The following is a 19,519-nucleotide window of genomic DNA, read 5'->3' on the forward strand; positions in this document are numbered from 1 at the left end:
GTGCGATTGACAAAGTGACTGTCAATTCAATCCTATTTGAAGATCATGTCTATCTCAGATAGTTCAGATACTGGCTTTATTCTTAAGAATATGTCTTCACTCCGGAGGATGTAAGTCACAGAAGATCCTACAAAAACACGTATTAATTTGCAAGCGCAGAGCCGATTTCCGCGTCCTCCCTCTCCTCGTACTCGGATTCACTACCTACCAAATAGATCGCACCAATATATCGAGCGCATTAACCGGGGGATTTGCATCTGCAATAGTGGTGAACCAGAACACAATCAACTTGGGTAACCAGCTCATGTTTCTGGGGGTGATTGTGCTAGAGATACCCTCTAATATGGTTCTTCAGCGGGTATGGATATACACCCACCCATCTCAAACGATTCAAGAAACACTATAGCTAAGAAGGAATAGGTCGGTCCCCGCCGCTGGATCAGCACCCAAGTCTTCATCTTCGGAATCATCGCCGCCCTTCAAATCTTCATCCGAAACCGCACGGGATTCCTCCTCACGCGAGCCATCCTCGGACTAGCAGAAGCGGGGTATATCCCTGCTGCCATGTACACGCTCTCCACATGGTATACAAAAGAAGAGTTGACAAAACGCATCGCCGTATTTTTCTTCGGCATGTTTGGGGGCTCTGCGATCGCGCCACTGCTTGGGGCGGGATTGTTGAAATTGGGTGGAAGGGGAGGGCTGGCAGGGCTGGCGGGGTGGCAGTGGATATTTTTGCGTGGGTTATCCCCCCTACCGATATGCTGGAGAAATGGTATTGATGGTATGCAGTGGAAGGATGCTGGTCCATCCTCGTATCCATCCTCCTATTCACCCTACTGCCAGAGCACACATCACAAACACACCCCACCAAATCCGACGAAGAATGCTCTGAACTCTCCAAGGAATGGAACGAATCACCCAACTCCCCTCTCCATCTCTCAACAATCTACAAAGCCCTAACAAATTATACCAAATACCCCCACTTCCTCGCCACAGCCTGCGTCTTCTCCACCTGGAGTCCATTAACAACCTACACACCCAGCATAATAATGTCCCTGGGTTTCTCTCGCATCGATGCTAATGCCCTCGCGGCAATAGGAAACCTACTCACTCTTCCTGTTATTGTTATCTTCGCGTGGGTTAGTGATCGTACCCGGCAACGTGGGCTTACGGTTATGCTCTCGATAGGTTGTTATCTCATTGCGCTTGTTCTGTTGCGATGTCTGCAAGGACATGTAGGGAAATGGGGAAAGTTTGGTCTCTGGACTACAGTCAATGGGCTGGCCGTGGGGTATCATCCTATTCATAATGCTTGGATTCAGGTGAATTGTGGGAGTGTGGGGGAGAGGAGTGTTAGTGTTGCGTGAGTGATTTCCCTTTTCTTTGAGATGGGGGTGAGGCTAATGGTGTTTAGGATGTGTATGTTGTAGCTATCGCTGAACTGATGAGATGCTAATGGGGTTGGTAGTTGTGATGTCTGCCACGGCGGGGCTTATGGCTGGGACGCAGATCTTTCGACATGATGATGCGGAGAATGGGTAAGTGGGTTGTAAATTGATATGAGTGAGTTACTAATTATGGTTTAGGTATCCGAGGGGATTGTTGATTATGATTATATCGGTGCTTTTGGGGCTCGTGTTGGTTGGTGTTCAGAGCTTTATATATAGTGTTTCGAATCGGTCAAAGGGTGGTGTGGTTCAGGAGGTTTAATCGGAATCTTGGGTGTTTGGGCTTGATTTTGCTGATGCAGTGTGGATATCTGTGAATCTATCTTCATAATTAAGCATTTCTTGCATTCTAATTGATACAGACCTACTGGAACATAAGATGTGATATTCGACACCTGGAAGTCGTGCGTGAACTCAAGCCATCCAAGTTCCTCAGGCCAATATGTTCGAAGATCCTCATCACCTGGGAAGCTCCAGTAAGCGGGCGTTTGATAACTTCCAATCCCTATTATTCGAACGTGAGGCCAGTAATCATGAGGAATAGTGTCGTCATACATTGATACTTTGCACGTCTCTCTGGGAAGCTTGTCACGTAGTTTGGATCTCTAAAGCTTATCGGCAGACCGATAAGATTAGATCCGCGAGATGTCGCGGCTCGGACACCCGGGAGACTTTTATGAAGGATGCTAAGAATATCATTGCCGACATGTATCGGGTCAGGGCGTGCTACCATCACGTGTGGGCCAAACAATGAAGGTCTCCGCACAATTGACTGTGTCTATTCTGTAGGTGGTTGTGGTGTCTGTTTGGGAAGTCGAGTTAATATTCACTATATGTACGGGTTGATATAGGTGTCGCTGACCTGTCATATTAGCCGGTATCACACCATCGTGTCTGCCCCCGCCAACTTACACCTGATGACGACAGCTTGTTATTTTCCCCTTCAATCTCACAAGGCCATTTCGAGTGGGGATCGAAATCCTTCCAACGATTTAGGCAGACACCATAAGTGAGCCAGACCTGATAAGGGACCCCAGGCACCAGCTTTTCGTGATAACGACTCGTCGAACAAACCACCATTAAATTCATCAATACCTGACCGGACCCTGCTGGAAATCACCTTATAAATACCCCAAAACCAACCCTCAAAAGCTTGACCAACAATACACCAAAATGACCATCCACGAGTTCCTCTTCCACACCACCCGCCTCATCTACCGCTCCCCGAAGACAACCCCGCCGACAAAACCTTCATCCAAAAACACATGCTCAACGACCCAACCATCCAAGCCCTAAGCTACCCGCGTCGCAAAGGCCCTCGACCCCAAACCCACGCCGAACAATTCATCAAACACCTCCAAGCCTCCCTCTTAAGCGTGATCATTTGTCTCCGTCCAACCACCGAGGAAACCACCGAACCCGTTCCCATCGGGACATTGACTCTCTCTAATCCATGGGGTCCAGATGCGAGTCATCACCTCCACGCCACACTGGGGACTTCACTAGCGGAGAAGTATCGTGGACAGGGATACGGCGGGGAGGCGATTAACTGGGCGCTGGATTGGGCGTTTTTGCATGCGGGATTGCATCGGGTGGGGTTGACTGCGTTTGGGTTTAATGATGGGGCGGCGAAGTTGTATCGGAAATTGGGGTTTGTGGAGGAGGGGAGGGAGAGAGAGGTGATGTGGCATTCCAGGGGGTGGTGGGATGTGATTCATTTTGGGATTTTGGAGGGCGAGTGGGAGGTTTTGAGGGGGTTGAAGGAGAAATCTGATGGAAAGTGATTATCCATAATGGGAGGATCACTTATGGATACTATGTGTTGACCGAGTGGAAGCGTATGCTGACAGAGATTTTTCGAACTACATCAAAAGAGATACTTTCTGTGTAGTGGAATAATTCTAAGGTGAATAGATTCCAACATTTGCCTCTTGTCTGTTAAGTGAGATCTACATTCACTGACTTACAAAACAGTTGAAACACGCCTCAGGCACGTGGCATCACGCTTGAAATGTAGTCTCTATGTAGTAGTTGTGATTCAAGTTTGTGAGTAAGAGCATCGGAGGATCTCCAAATAATTATTAATAGACATGCTAGGCATGCTACGGAAACAAATGTCTTCAGACAATGTAGGCTGTAAAGAACTATCAGATCATAAGAAGAGTGATGACTCTTGTCCAGATACTAAAGAACAACGATACATCCCTAAATAGAGGCTCAAAAGCCTTTAAATGGAGGTTGTTTTAATGTTCAAGCCTCCTTATTCCAAGTCCCAGCGGTACGCTCGAGCGGTCTCGGTATGGCGCTCACCACGCTCCATTTTTTGCACCCTTACCGGGGATTCGAGTCCCAGTCTGACCGTTCCTTTTATTCTTTCTCACATCTTATTCTCTATCATCCCGATTACTTGTCCGTAGTTTTGAAACTTCCTATCCGCATACCCTTTGCTGCCATGTCTTACTTACAATCATGCGTGACGTCATGGGTCTTTCGAAGGTCACCTCTAAGCGGGTCAACACACCTGATTAGGAGATGCAATCCCCTAAACATGTTTTGGAGTTCACCCACTTAAGTCATCAATTCCATTCTTTCCATTCTAGGTGATACTACGATATCTGTCACGTTGAGGTTCACCATATGCAATCTGGTACAGGCCTGAGCGTCCTATCAGATGACAAAGACCATCCGCCCTAGTCTGGTGGCATCATATCGTGACACATATATATGCACTCATCTCGAGGGCGACGTTACACCATTGTAACATGTCTCAGCCTTGTATCCCGTACATCAACGCCCATTTGTGCAGCAGATAGAGAAGACTCACAAGAACTTTCCGAACCCTATATTCTGTCCCACACTTGTAAGCCGCGATGAGGCTGAACCACTATAATTGGCTGAAGTTATATCCCGCAGTGACACCCACCACCCTCCGATGGGATGTTGTATGGTTCGGGGAATGGGGAGAATCATCCGACCGTTGCAAATGTGGTGGCCTAGCCAGGGTGCATGTGTTACTGAGGCTACGTTGTAAGTCCCCGGGGAATAGTTGGGGGTCCCGGGAAAGTTGAGTGTATACCGTTAACCATGGGAGTAGTTAGCTGGCGAGGGTATGGTTGTAAGGAGTGCAGTAGTTATTGCGTACTTCAGGTCTAATTTTGAATGGCGAATGGTTTCAGGAGGTCTGTTCTCCCGAACCTTTTGAACAGAGACGATACCATTACAGACAACCTCTAGCCTCTGATGCTTATGTGACAGGGGAGTGCTACCTCCTAGTTGAATGTAACCTTTTTTACCTGTTTAGGGGCTGTATTCCGGCGGTCACGATTATGTGTTGCTGACACAATAGTGAACCAAGGGGCTGTCATTCAACATGATGAATTATAACTAAAGTATTCATAGATTCGTATTATATAACCCACAAAAATGAAGGGAGCAGGCGTTGAAATAATGGGATTGGTGGTGTACAGCTCAAACTTATGGGTCATGCGGATGATGCGTTATAGGCTTACATTTCAAAATGAACGAACCTTTGGCCACCTAATGCTGGATTCGATACTCCCCTGGACCTAGTACACTTGTCAGCTGTACATGAAGTGGGACAGTGACGTTACCATATGCTACTGAACGTATGAAATGTCTGGTCCTGCCTCCTTCCCTGTGGTATCTGTCGAATTTCCTTACGGAACAAAGCTGACTGTCCAGGTGACTTGCACAGACACACTCCACCCCCCCTGTTGAAGGACCCTTCTTTGTACAACATATAAACCCCCGTTGCCCTTCTCTCCCTTCCCATCCTCCGGACTCCTATCCCACTATCCTTAATCCCCTCCACTCAAACAACACGGATACGACGAAAATCCTTCCCTCTCAATTTCACAATATGCCATCTGAACACGACGCAGAAGAGGCAGGTTATGGCTGCAGCATCAAAGGATTCGGTAGCGTTATCCTACCTACCCGAGTTCTCGCTGAGGTCCTCGGTATAACCCCTGCTGAAGTTGAAGATCGCATTCGGAACGATCCCGGATTCGACGCGGCCCTCTTGGCCTCTGCTGAATTTCACAAACGTGTCAACAATGGGACCATTACAGTACTTCGGGAGAATTATTCCATTCCTTCCGACAAGGCGGGTGGTGATGGCGATGCGGGGAGTCAACTGTGATGATGTCCTGCTTCCTCATTGTGAGGAGGTTGCAGTCAGGGGATACGATACCGGACCGCACAGGGTGGCATGTTATCTGGAGGTGATTGTCGGCAATGATACCAGCTCGGTTGTTGATTCTGAACAATCCATGGATGGCTCTGACGATGGCTATTTTGAAAAGGATGGGGAGGAGGAGGAGGAAATGGGAGTGTCGCAAGGGGTCATTTGTGATAACCGAGTTCCCGACCATGCCAGCGTCAGTGTTCTTTGCAGTCCCATCGTTCCCACTCAATTGACCTTACCACCCGCCTCTGATCGCGTCCATCTGATTTGCCGTCTCTATCGACAGGGAAACGCCATGTTCAACATCTGCAACACCGATACCTGCCACCCCCATCGATTCACTGCTCAACGGCGAACTTGCAACCGAATTTACAACCAATGCAGTCGAAGAAGTAAAGGGGGTCATGTTGAATACACCGGACCTCATGGTACATCCTCGCTGTATCGGGATGGTGATCACAGCGTGCCACCTGCTTATCCTGGTTGTTAGGTGGTTCTTCACTTTCAGCAGACTATTGGGGTGGATCCAATTCGTTGTTTCGTGCCGTTGTGATAGTCTTTTATTTTGCTCTTCTTGTTAGTCTTGTCTTTGCTTTTAGTTAGTGACACTTATTGAACGTTTTACATGTGGTCTTTTAAGCCGTAGTATAGCTTCGTCCGCATCGCCCGTTATGACTCAAAAACCCCACGTAATCCCCTCATCAGGTATCATGAAATCTCCTATTGTTCTGCACCTCTCTCTCCAACCTCTTAAATCCATCACATTGATCACGCCCAAAATAGAATTGTCTTTGAAGAAGGTTTGGGATCGTTCTGGGACTCGGTCAAAGCTTTCTGGAACAGTTATAATACCACCCAGTACCGAGCTCATCTCATCTAGAGCCTTCGGATACTCGAGACGACCAAGTTCAAGTGCCAATCGGACATAACAAACCCTCAGGCTGTTGCCTCAGGCTCATACCATCTGGATTTCGATTTGCTTTTACTCTCAGAAATGGAAATATCCAGTTGATTTACCTAAGGATTATGAGGGGAATTTAAACCCGTGTTTCGAGTATCATAGATATTTTTAGGGATTGCAAGTGCAGTTGTTGGGGATTTGGGGGGGGATGTCCCGATTTTTATTCCGCCGTGGAGGGTTGCGGAGGTTTAAACTGGTTTTGCTGAACACTGAGGTGGGTTTGATTGAGGTGGGGCGTTCGGCGGTGGAGAGTCATGCCCAGTTGATTGTGGGGTATGGTAAGAGGATTCTAGTTGGGATGGAGGTTGATTATATATAATCTGGTTTGTAGAGGATATATGGAATGGAGATACTTCTTTCTGATGAACGCATGCCCGAGTCCTCTCTCAAGATCGTCCGTCTTCATTGAAAGTAGTACAGACAGGAGCTATTACAGCGAGAACAACTAGTGACCAAGTGCGTCATCAACGAAATGAAAGATGGCCTATTACAACAAAAGAAAAATGCCTTCAGTCCTCTACCAAACGGGAGCCACCTGTATCCCAGTCATTGTCCGGCTTGGCCTTGAACTGACCCGTATTGCCACACCGATCATACAGGATGATGGAGTTCTCTTGGTCCCAATTGTAGTCCGAATTCCATAGCTTTACCATAGTGAAATCGGTCCGAATTGCACATCGGGCGAGATTGAGCTTGTTTGATTTCTTGTTGGTCTCCACCTCCCATTTGGTGTCGATATCAAATTCGTCCCATGGTAGAGGTTGACCGACCCACTGTTGCTCTGGGTCACCCGTATCCCATATGTAGTGAATATCCACTCCATGGTCTACCCAGGATGGAACATGCCGACGATATGCATGATTGAACCAAAACTCCGAGTCGCCTCTCTTCACTCCTGTCACCTCGGATTTGAGCATCCGCTCATTTTTCAGGGACACATACACATTTTGTTGATAGCACGTTCCCCGGGCTAGCGGTAAACCCTCGTAGGAAAAGCTCCATTCATGCTTCTCGACGTCATCCTTGTTACTGTACTTGTCGGTCACGAGGTCGTCTTTATGGTAGGTTATTGGGGCCACTCCAGTCAATGCCACGTAGGAGTCGAACCCCGACTCCTCTTCATGAGTGGTGATGATTTCACCAGATGGAGACAGGATGGACGCGGCAATTTGCTCGTTTTCTACGTGGGTTGTAGAGACCCAGTAGCGTTTGACCTGATGGTCCGCCCGGGGAGTGATATGCAGAGCTTCTGCCGGGGCGGGTATGTCAGAGTCTCGGTTGTTCTTGATATTGGTAACGGTCGTTGGCATGACATGGTCGAATTCATTCTCGGATGCGGTGTAATCCCAACCATCGGGCAGGTCTTCGTCAGGTGAGACGTAACGGACGAGCTTGATAGAAGCAAGTTCTTGCTCGGAAAGGGTATAGGTCTCATCGTTGACGACAGCTTTGATCGAAACATCGATGGGGACTTGCATTCGTCCATTGGCGTAGAGAGTGTCGGTGATCCTGTCGCTTCTGGTGGTTGTGATTTCGAAAAAGGTTACCTCCCAATTAACAGCTGCCATGGTCAAAGTAGAAAGAACTAATTCCTGGAAGCGAGGAGTGGGAGTTCGGCTGTCAGTGTTCTCGATAGAAGAGCTGTGGGGTGACAATGAAGAAAAGAAGACGAAGCCATGACGTCCAAATGATTGAACCAGGCGCTGGTCAGGAGAAAGAAGGTTGGCCAGAAAAGAGGATTCACATGCCGGCATGTGAAGATTATACTGGGTATGAGGCAACACCAGGACGTTTCCATGGTACGAACCGGGAGGCACATGAAGGAGCTAATCGAGCCTTGTTATATTTGTGGTAAGCCCTCCGCTGCTCCGGAATGTGAAGATGACTCCCCAGAAAAACGCCATTCCCGTGGCATCATGGCAAATAACAACGCAATCTATACTCAGGGCTGCAACTTTGGCAATCTCCTGGAGAAAGGAGTCGACCCTCGTACGGGCCAATATAGCTGTGCAATCAGTGTCTGGGAAGCCCCGGCTCAGGCCCGGAACTGCCCCCCTTTTAAACTGACATTGACATTTAATTCACTGGACTCGTTCGACTTCGGGCTAGGCGAGGGATGGTCATTCAACTTTACTTACTACGATCACCGGAAAAGGAGCCTTTATCTCTCCACTGGAGAGCGATTCCGCGTTACCGAGACATCGACCAGTGTGTCGGTTCCCGACCAGAAGCTTAAGAGTTTCGTATTTCGCAAGTTAGACTCGGGGTATCAGCTAACCCATAAATCGGGGCAAACTGAAATCTTGAACGACAATAATGGAACCTTTGACAAATGCGTCCCGTATGAGATCTACGCTGCAAATGGCTGTTTGCTGAAGCCTGTTTGGGGAAGACTGGGAGAGCACCCTCGACTTGTCAAAATTCAGGAGAGCTCGCAGGACTTGCTCACAGTCGACTATGAGTCAACAACTAGAAAGCTGGTCAGGTTTCCAGACACTCCGGAGGAAAGCACTTTTCAGATTCGGCTACAGGCCAACTGTCTCGAGAGATTGTCGCTGCCACTCACGGATGCATCATGGAACTTTGACTATCTCAAGCTGGGACAGAGCGTGTGTATCACAAAGGTCACCAGTCCAACAGGCCTCGTGGAGGAGATAACGCACAAGGCAGACGGCCACAAGCTACCTACTGGGGCACCCATGTCATATGTTCCATATGTGACTATGCATATCGAGAAGCCGGGCCAGTCTCAACCCGCCATCACTACGCGGTATGAGTTCTCTGCGAGAAACTTCCTCGGGTATGACGGTGGCTTTCGGTGGAAAGACGGAGAAGACAATCTATACCGGTCACGCGATGACTACCAGTACTCATCTAGTGTCATTGTTGATGGCGGGTCCACAACCACGAATACATACAATCGGTTTCATCTGATCGTCTCCTCAGAGCAGAAGAAAGGCTACACTACAGTGCTCGAATCGATCAAATACTACGCTACCGATCACGGAACGTTTGAAAGTCAGCCCCCACAATGTCATTTGCCCAAAAGCATTGAAAAGAAGTTTGTGGATAAGAGTAGTCAGACTCCTCGTTCTCGTTCCGAGACCACCCAGTTCGAGTACGACGAATGGGGCAACCCGACAAAGGAAGTTCGACCTGACGGCGTAAAAGTCCTGCGCACCTACTACCCTGCTGAGGGGGAGGCATCGAATGATTCAGCTGACCTAGGATGCCCAGCCGATCCGAATGGTTTCAAGCGCTACATGGCAACCGAATCGATAGTGCCTGCAGACAGCGATTATCCGGCACCCACTCGCACGGACAAATATTGCTATGACCAGATAGTGACTGCGGACGGTGCAAAGACCTCCTATTTTGTAAGTGCTGTGCAGCACCTAAGTACGGACGGCAATCAGATTCTGTCTAGGACTGTCCTCGCATATCTGAATGAACCTACCTCAGTCAATCACGGTCGGCTCAATCAACAGGTCACATATCATTTGGATGGCTTTCCCATCACCAAGAAATGGAATTTTGAAAGCCAAGACACAAATGAACTGGCGATCAGAACAAGCATTACGAACTTTGACGGCACCGGGGTTAAGGAGGAGACGGTCTATTCCACGTTACACGGACTCACCCTGGCTCACAAAGATGAGGCAGGCGTGGAGGAGCGTTTTGAGTACAACTTGCTCGGTCAAATCGTCAAAGCAACCACATCTCCTGGCACGTCGTACGAAACCTCGAGATCCTATGAGTACATCCTTCTTCAGGACGCCAAAGGCACGCAGACGACGGTGACTGATGCAAAAGGGGTGCAAACCCGGCATATAAGCGACGGACTAGAGAGGGCCTGCCTTGTCGAGAAACAAGATTCTGATGAGCTAGGGAGTGGTGCGGACTATGCATTCAGTGATGGGTTCCGCACTGTCGAGAGACGCAACTATAACGCCCAAGGCCAATGCATTGAGGTTGCAGAAATTGATTGGCTCAGAAGCGACAATGGGGACCCCATCCCCCAAGAGAGTATCCAACAGCTGGAGTACGATGATTGGGGGCAGGTATCCAAGACGACAGAAAGCAATGGAGCGGTGATGTTATCACAATCAGACCCAGTTGACCTCACCGAAACCAGGGGGATCAAGGATGAGGGATCAACCATAACATATCGCGACGTCTCCGGCAATGATATTCAGATACGTCTGTGTGAATCAGACGGTTCGGTTTATAGTGAGGTGAAGAAGCGTTATGATGGCTTAGGACGCCTTGTTGAAGAGGAAGATCAGCTTGAGAGAGTCATAAAATATGAATCCGATAGCTTTGACCGCATCCTCACTACTACATGGCCCGATGGTCGAGTTTCGAGGACTACCTATGCCAATCATAGCGAGGATAGACTGCCAGCAAAGGTCAGTATCAACAACGTCAGCCTTGCAGAACAGTCATTCGACGGTTTGGGTCGCGTCACACTGCAGCACATTGGCCCTCGTACGGTGACTCAGACTTACAAAGGCAATGAACCAGAACCTGTGCAGGTTACAAATGCACAAGGGGATGAATGCCAGATCAAGTATGAATCTGCATTGCAGTTTGTCCCCAGGAGTCTCAGTCGGCGCGAAAGCACCGACACATATGAGTACGATCCTCAGTCCATGGTGCCAACTTTACTCAAGGGGGCACATAGTACACAAACCCGCGAATACACTTCCTCGTCTCGATTGAAGCACGAAACCATTGAGTTATCTGGTGCCGAGACATTTTTCTCTGAATACCAGTACTCAATGTCAGGAAAGCTGCAACGCTACGTCAATCCTCACAACCAAACGCAAAGTGTGAAGTATGACGATTCTGGCCGACCTGCATGCTTGGAGCAGGGCAACATAAAGGTTTCCTTTACCTATGACAAAGCGAGTCGCCTCTCCAAGTACTCCGTTGAAGAGAACAGTATTGTCTTTGATTTTAGCTTGGCATACGATGAGTTCGGTCGTGAGATAGACCGTGTAATCCGACGGAAAGAAGAGATAGTGTGCCGCTTGCATCAGACGTACAGTCAGACAGGTCTCATTGAGACGCGGCTGGTAAAGGGCAATGAAGGTGTATCTTTACAGGAAGAGAATTTCAAGTATGATGACCGCAACCGTCTGGTCGAATATACATGCGAGGGGACTCACCCACCCATCGACGGCCGCGGAAATCAGCTTCAAACACAGATTTTCAGCTTTGACAACTACGACAACATCGTCGGTATGACGACAAGCTTTCAAGATGGTGGTCACAATGTCACTACTTATACGTACAGCAAAGACGACCCGACGCAGCTGACTGAGATAACCAATACAAACAATACGTACCCTTCGCAGATTGACCTCGAATATGATACGAACGGTTGTCTAACGAGGGATGAACAAGGCCGCAGATTAGAGTACGACAGTCTGTGCCGTCTTTCTACAGTGCGAGATGAGAAAGAAAACAAAATCTGCGAGTATCACTACGATGCAGCAGGGAAGTTGATCTGCCAACTTGTGCCGGACGAGCCAAACAACTACCTTTTCTACCGAGGAGATTCCCTCATTGCCACAAGGGTTGGTGAACGTCGCATCAGCTATGTTTCCGACGGCAAGGCATATTGGGGGCAGATCATCCAAGACGGTGAGACCGAAAAACAACAGACCCAACTCTGGATGGCGGACAGCCATGATTCTGTCCTGGGCTGGCTTGATAGCCATCAACCGGACACAATTCACCATCAGTCATACACTCCGTACGGATTGGGTGCGCATTCTTCCATAGGGTTCAATGGGCAGTGGCGAGACCCAGTCACCGGATGGTATCACCTGGGAAATGGGTACCGCATCTACAATCCCGTTTTGATGCGCTTCCACACCCCGGATCCGTGGAGTCCTTTTGTGTCAGGCGAGATCAATCCGTACACATACAGCCTTGGTGACCCGAGTAATCATGTGGACCCAAGTGGCCATTTTTCCCTGTTCGGGATTCATTTCGGCTGGAAAAAGCTCATTGCTGCCATCCTTGGCCTGGTGGCTAGTATCGCCACCGGAATCCTCACTGCCGGCGCAAGCTTGGCAGTTCAAGTTGGCGTGGGTGCTGTCGCTGGTGGTGTAGCCTCCGCTACAGGAGGTGCTCTTGGTGACCTTGCAGAAGGCCGCACGCCCACCTGGAGCAGCGTTGGCAAGGATTTCCTCATGGGAGCGGCGGGTGGTGCTGCCGGCCCTGCACTAGGAAGGCTCGGTGGCGCCGTTACAAGCCGAGTAGGAAAGTTCCTGGGGCAGTCACCGACTTCCTACACCGTCAGCAAGGCGGTCAATAACTCGGTCTGGCGATGGGGCTTGTCAAAGCAGATTGCAGGTCATGGGTTGCAGGATATCGTCAAACAAAGCGTCAAAGGGGCAGCGAAGGGCTTAGTTGGAGGACAAACCATCTCGCTGGCATGGGAGGCCTTTAATGCCAATGTCATCTACAAAAGGCCTTCGCAGACTGCTTCCAAGTCGGGATCAGGTGGTGAATCCCAAGTCAGTCGACCTGAGCAGATCAGGCTGCCTTATGTTAAAGTGGGATCTTCTCTTGGAAGAGACACCATTCGGCCATTGCTTAAGAATGGCCATAATGCTCTAGCAGGGTATATGATCCAGGCCAGCGCCTCATCTATGTCTTCCAGCTATGCTGCAAAACCTACTTCTGGGCAGTCTGTTGCTGAGATTCTGAACTTGAGCTTCAGATGCTCTTTTGATTTATCGCGGAAGGAACGCGACAGTGAGGATGATTCCGCATTGTACTCCTCTGTTAGAGGTGCCCTGCGGAGTCCGGCAGACTGGGAATCTTAGGAGGTCTGGAGAGGAAGTTGAGATATGCTTGGATATCTTACTCCGTTTGATTTGGTTTTGCTTTATCGTTGGATATCTAGTATGTTGAATCAGAATGTAAGCAGCGTTGGGATTCCTATTACTTCTACGTTGTGTAGCCACCTGTTGGAGTCACTGGAGAAATGTAATCATCTCTAACTCCCTCTTGATTTATTACTACATGCGCGCTGATGGCCACAGGTAGATCGGCATCCGCGAATCGCCCATCTCAGCCCTACCCACCAGTTCCCAACATAAAATACCAACACAGAGCGCCGTTTGGATAAACATGTTTCCTGATTCCGTTCACCCTTCCTTCCCAACAACGCTTCAACAAATCCCTCATCGGAGAGTATCAACTATTACAACGCTGTATCTAGTACATACGACCACAGGGTGTGGAGAACAGGGCTTCCCGTCCGCTCAGCCGTACTTAAGCCACACGCCGGGAGGTTAGTAGTTGGGTGGGTGACCACCAGCGAATCCCTTCTGTTGTATGTTTTTATTCTCTAGTCAATCAAATCGAGAAAATAGCATCAATATCCATATATAACAAAAATTACATGCAAAGTCAATGGTGAGGCCGTTTCCGACCTGCGTAGGCGGTGGCCCGTCCCGATGACGGAGAATCCCGTTCTGCCAGTGTTTCAACATTCTCTTCCATCTCTTTTATCTCTTCCACCTCTTCCATCCATCTTGCTGCAACAAGCAGTCGGCTATCTCACTCTGCTTCAGTCATCTCAATACCAATTATGCAACCAAGACCGGACCACCAGTTTGACCCTTTCGGTCCGGGGGCAGAGCTCTATGATAATCATGGCCTCCCCGATGAGATCGACAAGTTCGACTGGAATGATCCGGCTGCTTTCTTCAAAGCCATCGGTGCGGGGCAACCCGGTGCTCTTCCCCTCCCAGAGATCTTGTCCAAGGAAGATGTTTGTCGAGAAGCCACCACCTGGTCACAAAGTATCTTTACCAGCTATGAGACCCTCCACGCCATCCTACAACGTCACGAGGCTACAATCCAGAAACGCTGGTTGAAAAAAACTCGCGCTCAAAGGCTCAAGATCCTGCTGACTGCCTGGCCCAATATGCCAGCCATCCACCGTCCCGATTTCGATGCTTTCCGGAAGGAGTCCGAGTCCCAGCGTGAAAAAAGTACCAAATATCGGGAATGCTTCATGTGGCCGTACATCAACCAAGAGGATCTCCTGAACACTAAAGCGCTACCCCTCTTGCTGAATGCTCGAGAACGACACCCTCCTTCTAACTTTGCCGCCGCCGACATCGATGCCATGCACTTGTGCCTGGTAACGAAAGCCATTGTGCCCATCTTTCTGAATGAGCACGTCCTGATGCTCAATGGCATGACCGAAAATACTCACGAGTACGGTCGGCTCGTGTCCTAGAACGACAACCCAGACGCCTTCAGCTGGATGCACAGGGGCGACTGTTGACCTTCCTCGTGCAATGCTCCCGAGAGATTCTTCGTGACATTCCAGAGCCCAGTCTATCCAGTGACACCTTCCCTATTCTTCCAGAGCCGCAGTTGAAACCTGAAAGCGAGATCAGCGGCTTCGAATCCCTGAGTGTGATGGCTGCAGAAGCCCCGTATCGCGTTCCAGCGCAACTCGATCTTGGTCGCATTGCGTCGCTACTCACCGCAAGGGCTTCCGCTGCCGAAGATCACCTGTGGGCATTACGGGAGGACCCTGGCTATTTCGCCAACACGTTGCTCGAGGCCAAAGAGCATCGTCAAGAGATGCTGAAGGATCTGAACGGTAGTAACCACCCAGTCCTGACTCGTGGTCGGCAAGGGATTCTGTGGGGGCGCGTCATCCGGTCTGTGGTATCCGAGGCATACCTCGAGCTAGAAATGTTCTCTGAACTCAGCAGCCAAGCGAACAAATTAGTCGCATTGCAAAGAGTGTACGCTAATGACATCCTGCCTTCGGAGGATCTGCCTGCGGAGTATCTCGAGGCCTTGCTCCGATTCCGCCATTACCTCCATCAAGTGGCCAAGGGACCATTGTCCAAACTTAAGTTGGGAGCTGTGGCAGCTCCGCCTATGCGAAGGCTCTTTGTGCGCGAGCCACCGCTTGACGCTCATACGACAAGGATGACAGTCGTCGTACGGCCTGGTTCGAAGATGAGCAAGGTAGAGAAGCAATTGATTTGGCTGCTGTGCACCCTTTGGGAAACCGGCAATGACTTGTTCCTCGCTGGTATGCCTCTAATTGTGGACGAGCTGGAGCGACTGCTTCAATCAGATACAGCAGCACAGGAACTACTCTCTTCGTATGTCACTGAAGTAATTGGTGACCTCTCTATCGTCTCCCAGTGTTTCAACCAGTTGAGCCTTTATCACCCATGGGCCAGAAGCTGGGAATCCGAGGCTGTTGGCCGTGAGGATGAACTGAAGCAGGACTATGCGAAACAAACTCAATCATGGGCCCAGATTCTGGCCGCACTTAGTGACGCGATACCAGCAACCAGCAACTCCAGTCGAGCTGGAAATCTCGGCGATCCATCCGACGGCAAATTCAACTATCCCATCGAAAGGCGCCGCAACAAGGACAACGTGGAGGCGCTGCGGAAGGCAGAAAGTAATCTCGACGCGTTCTGGGCAGCCATTGACCAGATCATGGTCGCTAAAGCGGGTGACCTGCATGACACGGCGGTGCGGAACCTCCTCTCCCAATCGCGTATCCTACAACGTACTGCAGAGTGGGTTGAGCCGGAAAAGTCCCGGCCTGCCGGATCTACCGGATCTGCTCAGAATAAGGTCGGCGATGTCGATCTTTACGCTTTGTATCAACCCATCTCCACCATCTACTCCGGCTTCTCGGCTAGGGAATTGGACATCGCACAGCCAAAGACCAAAGCCAAAACCCGCGGAAAGCCACGACCTCCCACACATATCGATGAAGCCGAAGCGCTCCTGCGGGTTAATCCTGCTGATCATCAGCCTACCTTTACTGTGGATGCACGGACACTCAAGGTTTTTCGGACGATTTTCTTCAACCCCACACTCACTTCCACGCCGGGTGAAGTGCCCTGGAATGACTTTCTCCATGCGATGCCATCAGTCGGCTTTACAGTCATCAAGCTTTACGGCTCAGTGTGGCAGTTTCAGCCAACCCGGCCGGATGTTGAAAGAAGCATTCAATTCCACGAACCCCACCCGCGGGGCAAGTTGCCTTTTAGAACCGCCCGGCGCTATGGCCGTAGGCTTAATAGAGCCTACGGTTGGTTTTGGGGGATGTTTGTCCTCGACAAGAAGCCCGATTCTGGTGTGCAACCGCTCCAGTAGAGATATCGAAAGATCTGTTCGGCTTTTGAACACTCAGGCTGACATTTGCAAACACACATGGACCGGAGATGAGAAATCTACTGAGGTGAGAACATGTTACAAAGTATGAATGGTGTGAATTTACGAATCTATCGGGTGAGTCTAAAACAAACTTAGAATAAACCATTTCCACTCCACCTTGGTCTCCATAAAAGCCCCTACAAAAAACTATATACTCGAGACAATACATAAAAGAGACCAATCATGAGTCAAGCAGGATAAAATCATGCTAGTCAAACTCCAGACCCCACCAACGAAATTCACCATTGCTCCACTTACCTTTCTTGCACCACGATTCCCAATTGACAATGTAGCTGTAGAGAAACGGTAAGCTTTATAAGAACAAATGTAAATACGTGATACTGACCACTTTGCTTTGGCGGCATCCCAGATAAGATTCTCAGGATTCGGATTCAGATTGATGAATCCATATCCGTAGCATTCCCTAAAAGCCAATATAAGCTGATTTCCGAGTGGAAAATGACAGCAACTCACAGGTATGATGATTTAAATGCTTCCCGTAACTCGATCTGCCGTTGAGCATCCAAGTCATCAAGAATCTCATGTGAGAGTTTTGTTCCTTTAACTTTCTCCATAACAAGATACTCCAGAAACCCTCCCGGAATACATTCACCAGCCCCTTGGTATTCATGCTTTGAAGCGAGATAGCGTGGTGTGCGAGAGCATCCACCTTTCATCAAACCAGTAAGGGCTCTAATCTCTCAGTCAGTGCGACCGGAGATACCTGCCAGTGCTTGATCAAAGCTTGGTATCAAGGAACTCAGGTCTTCTTCGAGGTATGGGATTCTAGTGCTTTCTGTTAGACAATTGTATATTTGTCAAGGGAGAGACTGGCTGTACTGCATCCGAATCCTCATAATAGCTTGGGTTGAGCCCTCCAAATCTTCGGAGACGAAGGTACAGCTTGCTTCGGAGTAGAAGCCGCAGATTCTGAATTCGCTCTGCAGATAGCGTGCCTCATGCTCCTGTAGCTTTGTTGTTATTTGCCAGGAGCTTGAAGGGGGTTCAAAATCAATAGTCTTTCCGATCCATTTCGAGTCAAACCACGAGCCACTGTGCAAAGCCATGACCGAACAGGAAGATAATTGATGAATATAACAGCGAAAGATAATTACGGAGGAGGAGGGATCTGTGATAGATGGAAGATAAAAAAGGTTCGATGGGCACAATACTTATTGAGAAAGGGATGTCGGATAAAATAATATCCGGGTACCGCCTGGCCCAGACTATAGAGATGATTTGCCAATCAAACCCTTCCAATAGTGTGGTCGTATGTACTAGACACAACATGTGAATGTGCGTATATATGGGTATTAAAATATCAGAATAACCTTTGGGCTCGAGAAAGAATGAATATCTGAAAGAGAGGGAATTTCCGTTTCCAGAGGAATACAAGTAGAGGATACACACGGTAACTCTGTCGAATACCTCTATTGTCCTGTAATCGCTGTAGCCATGCCTTTCGGGTCTTTTAACGCATTACAGGCTATGTACGAGGTATATCATTTCATATCACCGCATTCATAGATGATTTCAATCTCGCTTTTACTCATAGTGATCACTCAGATTCCAAGATGACTGAAAAAGGGCTATGTCAACCAAAAAAAGAAAAAACAATGCATGAAGCAGGAAGTCCGGCGCACAAAGCGCAATCAATGGAGTATACAACTTATTCCCCCTTCTCCTCACCCTCCTTCTCTTTCTCCTCTTTCTGCTTCTCCTTCTTTTTGTCCTTCTCCAAAACCTCGACAACTTCCAACCGGTTCATCCTTCGTGCTAGCTCGATAACCGTCTTCCCTTGGTAATCTTTCACTGTCGGATCGGCTCCTTTGCTCAGCAGAAGGCGAACCACATCCAAGTTGCCAAGCTCAGCTGCCGTGTGCAAAGGGGTGCCTAACGACATAAAACACTGCATTGACACAGTATTTGAGTCCTGGTACATAGGAGTGTTGAGAGGTGCGCCTTTTTCAATTAGCATTTCCAAAACCTGGATAGTATCTGAAGCTCGTCTGGCTGCATGATGAAGCACCTGGCCGGCATGAATGTCTGTGGTACGATCAAGCATGGCTTTTATGACTGAAATAGAACCCCATTCAACAGCCCATGAAAGTGGAGTAACATCCATGAACGTTCGTTTATTGGGATCAGCGCCGTTATCAAGTAACCAGACAGCCATCGATTCATCATTCACTGCAATACTTGAGGATTGTTAGAAAAGACCTATGTAAGAGGCCTTTGATAGTAACTTACCCTAAAACAGACGGTTCGGTGCCACACATTGGCGCATTGATATCCCATCCGTTCTCCATCCAAAGAGCTAGCGTCTTTTTGGATTGGTGTCTGGTTGCTATCCGGGCATAGCATGGGTCTAAGGGGAATCCTCGATCCAGAAGCGCTTGTATGAAGGGCACACGGTCCTGTTCAACAGCCTGGCACATAACTACCCCGAAATCGGTTATGGTGAAATGCTCCGCTTCAGAAGGTGCCGAATCGAGGAGCTCTCGAAACCGTTGAATATCATTGCTGATACATAACTCCTTCGCTTTGACAACGATTTCCCGTGGAGTCCCACCTGGAAGTTGGAAAATAGCACCGGGGTGATGAAGAGGGGTCTGTGACTCCATAGTGTCGGAGGGCGGTCAGAATAGCAATAAATTGATGGGGGGT

At 49.0% G+C, this 19,519-nt stretch overlaps 8 protein-coding genes across 8 annotated transcripts, besides 1 other annotated feature; 5 read left to right on the forward strand and 3 right to left on the reverse strand.

Moving 5' to 3' along the window:
- Positions 1-154: 154 nt before the first annotated feature.
- On the forward strand, positions 155-1,545 carry BO94DRAFT_610871 (MFS general substrate transporter; the record flags this gene model as incomplete). The annotated part of the gene is made up of 4 exons (XM_025616616.1): positions 155-358; positions 421-739; positions 793-1,361; positions 1,453-1,545. Coding segments are annotated over 4 exons (1,185 nt in total), but the record flags the coding sequence as incomplete, so codon positions are not given.
- A 1,129-nt stretch (positions 1,546-2,674) lies between these two features.
- Positions 2,675-3,235, forward strand: BO94DRAFT_477755 (GNAT family N-acetyltransferase; the record flags this gene model as incomplete). Its single annotated transcript, XM_025608660.1, has 1 exon — positions 2,675-3,235. A coding segment is annotated over one exon (561 nt), but the record flags the coding sequence as incomplete, so codon positions are not given.
- Positions 3,236-5,047: 1,812 nt separating this feature from the next.
- On the forward strand, positions 5,048-6,239 carry BO94DRAFT_293949 (uncharacterized protein). The gene is made up of 3 exons (XM_025606702.1): positions 5,048-5,077; positions 5,167-5,389; positions 5,456-6,239. Exons 2-3 carry the CDS (start codon positions 5,366-5,368, stop codon positions 6,146-6,148), a joined length of 717 nt encoding a protein of 238 aa, XP_025462446.1. The 5' UTR covers positions 5,048-5,077; positions 5,167-5,365; the 3' UTR covers positions 6,149-6,239.
- An 889-nt stretch (positions 6,240-7,128) lies between these two features.
- BO94DRAFT_590404 (uncharacterized protein) lies at positions 7,129-8,187 on the reverse strand (the record flags this gene model as incomplete). The annotated part of the gene is made up of 1 exon (XM_025616022.1): positions 7,129-8,187. The coding sequence occupies one exon, from the start codon at positions 8,185-8,187 to the stop codon at positions 7,129-7,131; it is 1,059 nt and encodes a 352-aa protein (XP_025462447.1).
- Positions 8,188-8,535: 348 nt separating this feature from the next.
- On the forward strand, positions 8,536-13,572 carry BO94DRAFT_527179 (RHS repeat protein; the record flags this gene model as incomplete). Its single annotated transcript, XM_025610375.1, has 2 exons — positions 8,536-12,939; positions 12,979-13,572. 2 exons carry the CDS (start codon positions 8,536-8,538, stop codon positions 13,459-13,461), a joined length of 4,887 nt encoding a protein of 1,628 aa, XP_025462448.1. The 3' UTR covers positions 13,462-13,572.
- Positions 13,573-13,768: 196 nt separating this feature from the next.
- Positions 13,769-13,936: a sequence feature (Protein overlapping with rRNA (BO94DRAFT_293973, PWY69621.1) was converted to a misc_feature.).
- A 295-nt stretch (positions 13,937-14,231) lies between these two features.
- BO94DRAFT_628459 (uncharacterized protein) lies at positions 14,232-16,907 on the forward strand (the record flags this gene model as incomplete). The annotated part of the gene is made up of 2 exons (XM_025617485.1): positions 14,232-14,866; positions 14,902-16,907. 2 exons carry the CDS (start codon positions 14,232-14,234, stop codon positions 16,790-16,792), a joined length of 2,526 nt encoding a protein of 841 aa, XP_025462450.1. The 3' UTR covers positions 16,793-16,907.
- Positions 16,908-17,553: 646 nt separating this feature from the next.
- Positions 17,554-17,919, reverse strand: BO94DRAFT_590407 (uncharacterized protein; the record flags this gene model as incomplete). Its single annotated transcript, XM_025616023.1, has 2 exons — positions 17,554-17,638; positions 17,693-17,919. 2 exons carry the CDS (start codon positions 17,917-17,919, stop codon positions 17,554-17,556), a joined length of 312 nt encoding a protein of 103 aa, XP_025462451.1.
- A 447-nt stretch (positions 17,920-18,366) lies between these two features.
- On the reverse strand, positions 18,367-19,513 carry BO94DRAFT_527182 (ankyrin repeat domain-containing protein). Its single transcript, XM_025610376.1, has 2 exons — positions 19,103-19,513; positions 18,367-19,050 (listed from the first exon to the last, which is right to left on the reverse strand). Exons 1-2 carry the CDS (start codon positions 19,474-19,476, stop codon positions 18,522-18,524), a joined length of 903 nt encoding a protein of 300 aa, XP_025462452.1. The 5' UTR covers positions 19,477-19,513; the 3' UTR covers positions 18,367-18,521.
- Between the last annotated feature and the right edge of the window lie 6 nt (positions 19,514-19,519).

Source organism: Aspergillus sclerotioniger (genome assembly GCF_003184525.1).
Source record: "Aspergillus sclerotioniger CBS 115572 chromosome Unknown BO94scaffold_41, whole genome shotgun sequence".
Lineage (NCBI taxonomy): Eukaryota > Fungi > Ascomycota > Eurotiomycetes > Eurotiales > Aspergillaceae > Aspergillus > Aspergillus sclerotioniger.

What these genes read in the sequence shown, in the direction of transcription:
- BO94DRAFT_293949 (XM_025606702.1), top strand. Translation starts at nt 5,366, where the DNA reads ATGGCTGCAGCATCAAAGGATTCG. An exon ending in CTGCAGCATCAAAGGATTCG is followed by an intron (nt 5,390 to 5,455) that starts GTAGCGTTATCC and finishes CTGAAGTTGAAG; the next exon opens with ATCGCATTCGGAACGATCCC.
- BO94DRAFT_527182 (XM_025610376.1), bottom strand. Translation starts at nt 19,476, where the DNA reads ATGGAGTCACAGACCCCTCTTCATCACCCCGGTGCTATTTTCCAACTT. An exon ending in ACCGAACCGTCTGTTTTAGG is followed by an intron (nt 19,051 to 19,102) that starts GTAAGTTACTAT and finishes ACAATCCTCAAG; the next exon opens with TATTGCAGTGAATGATGAAT.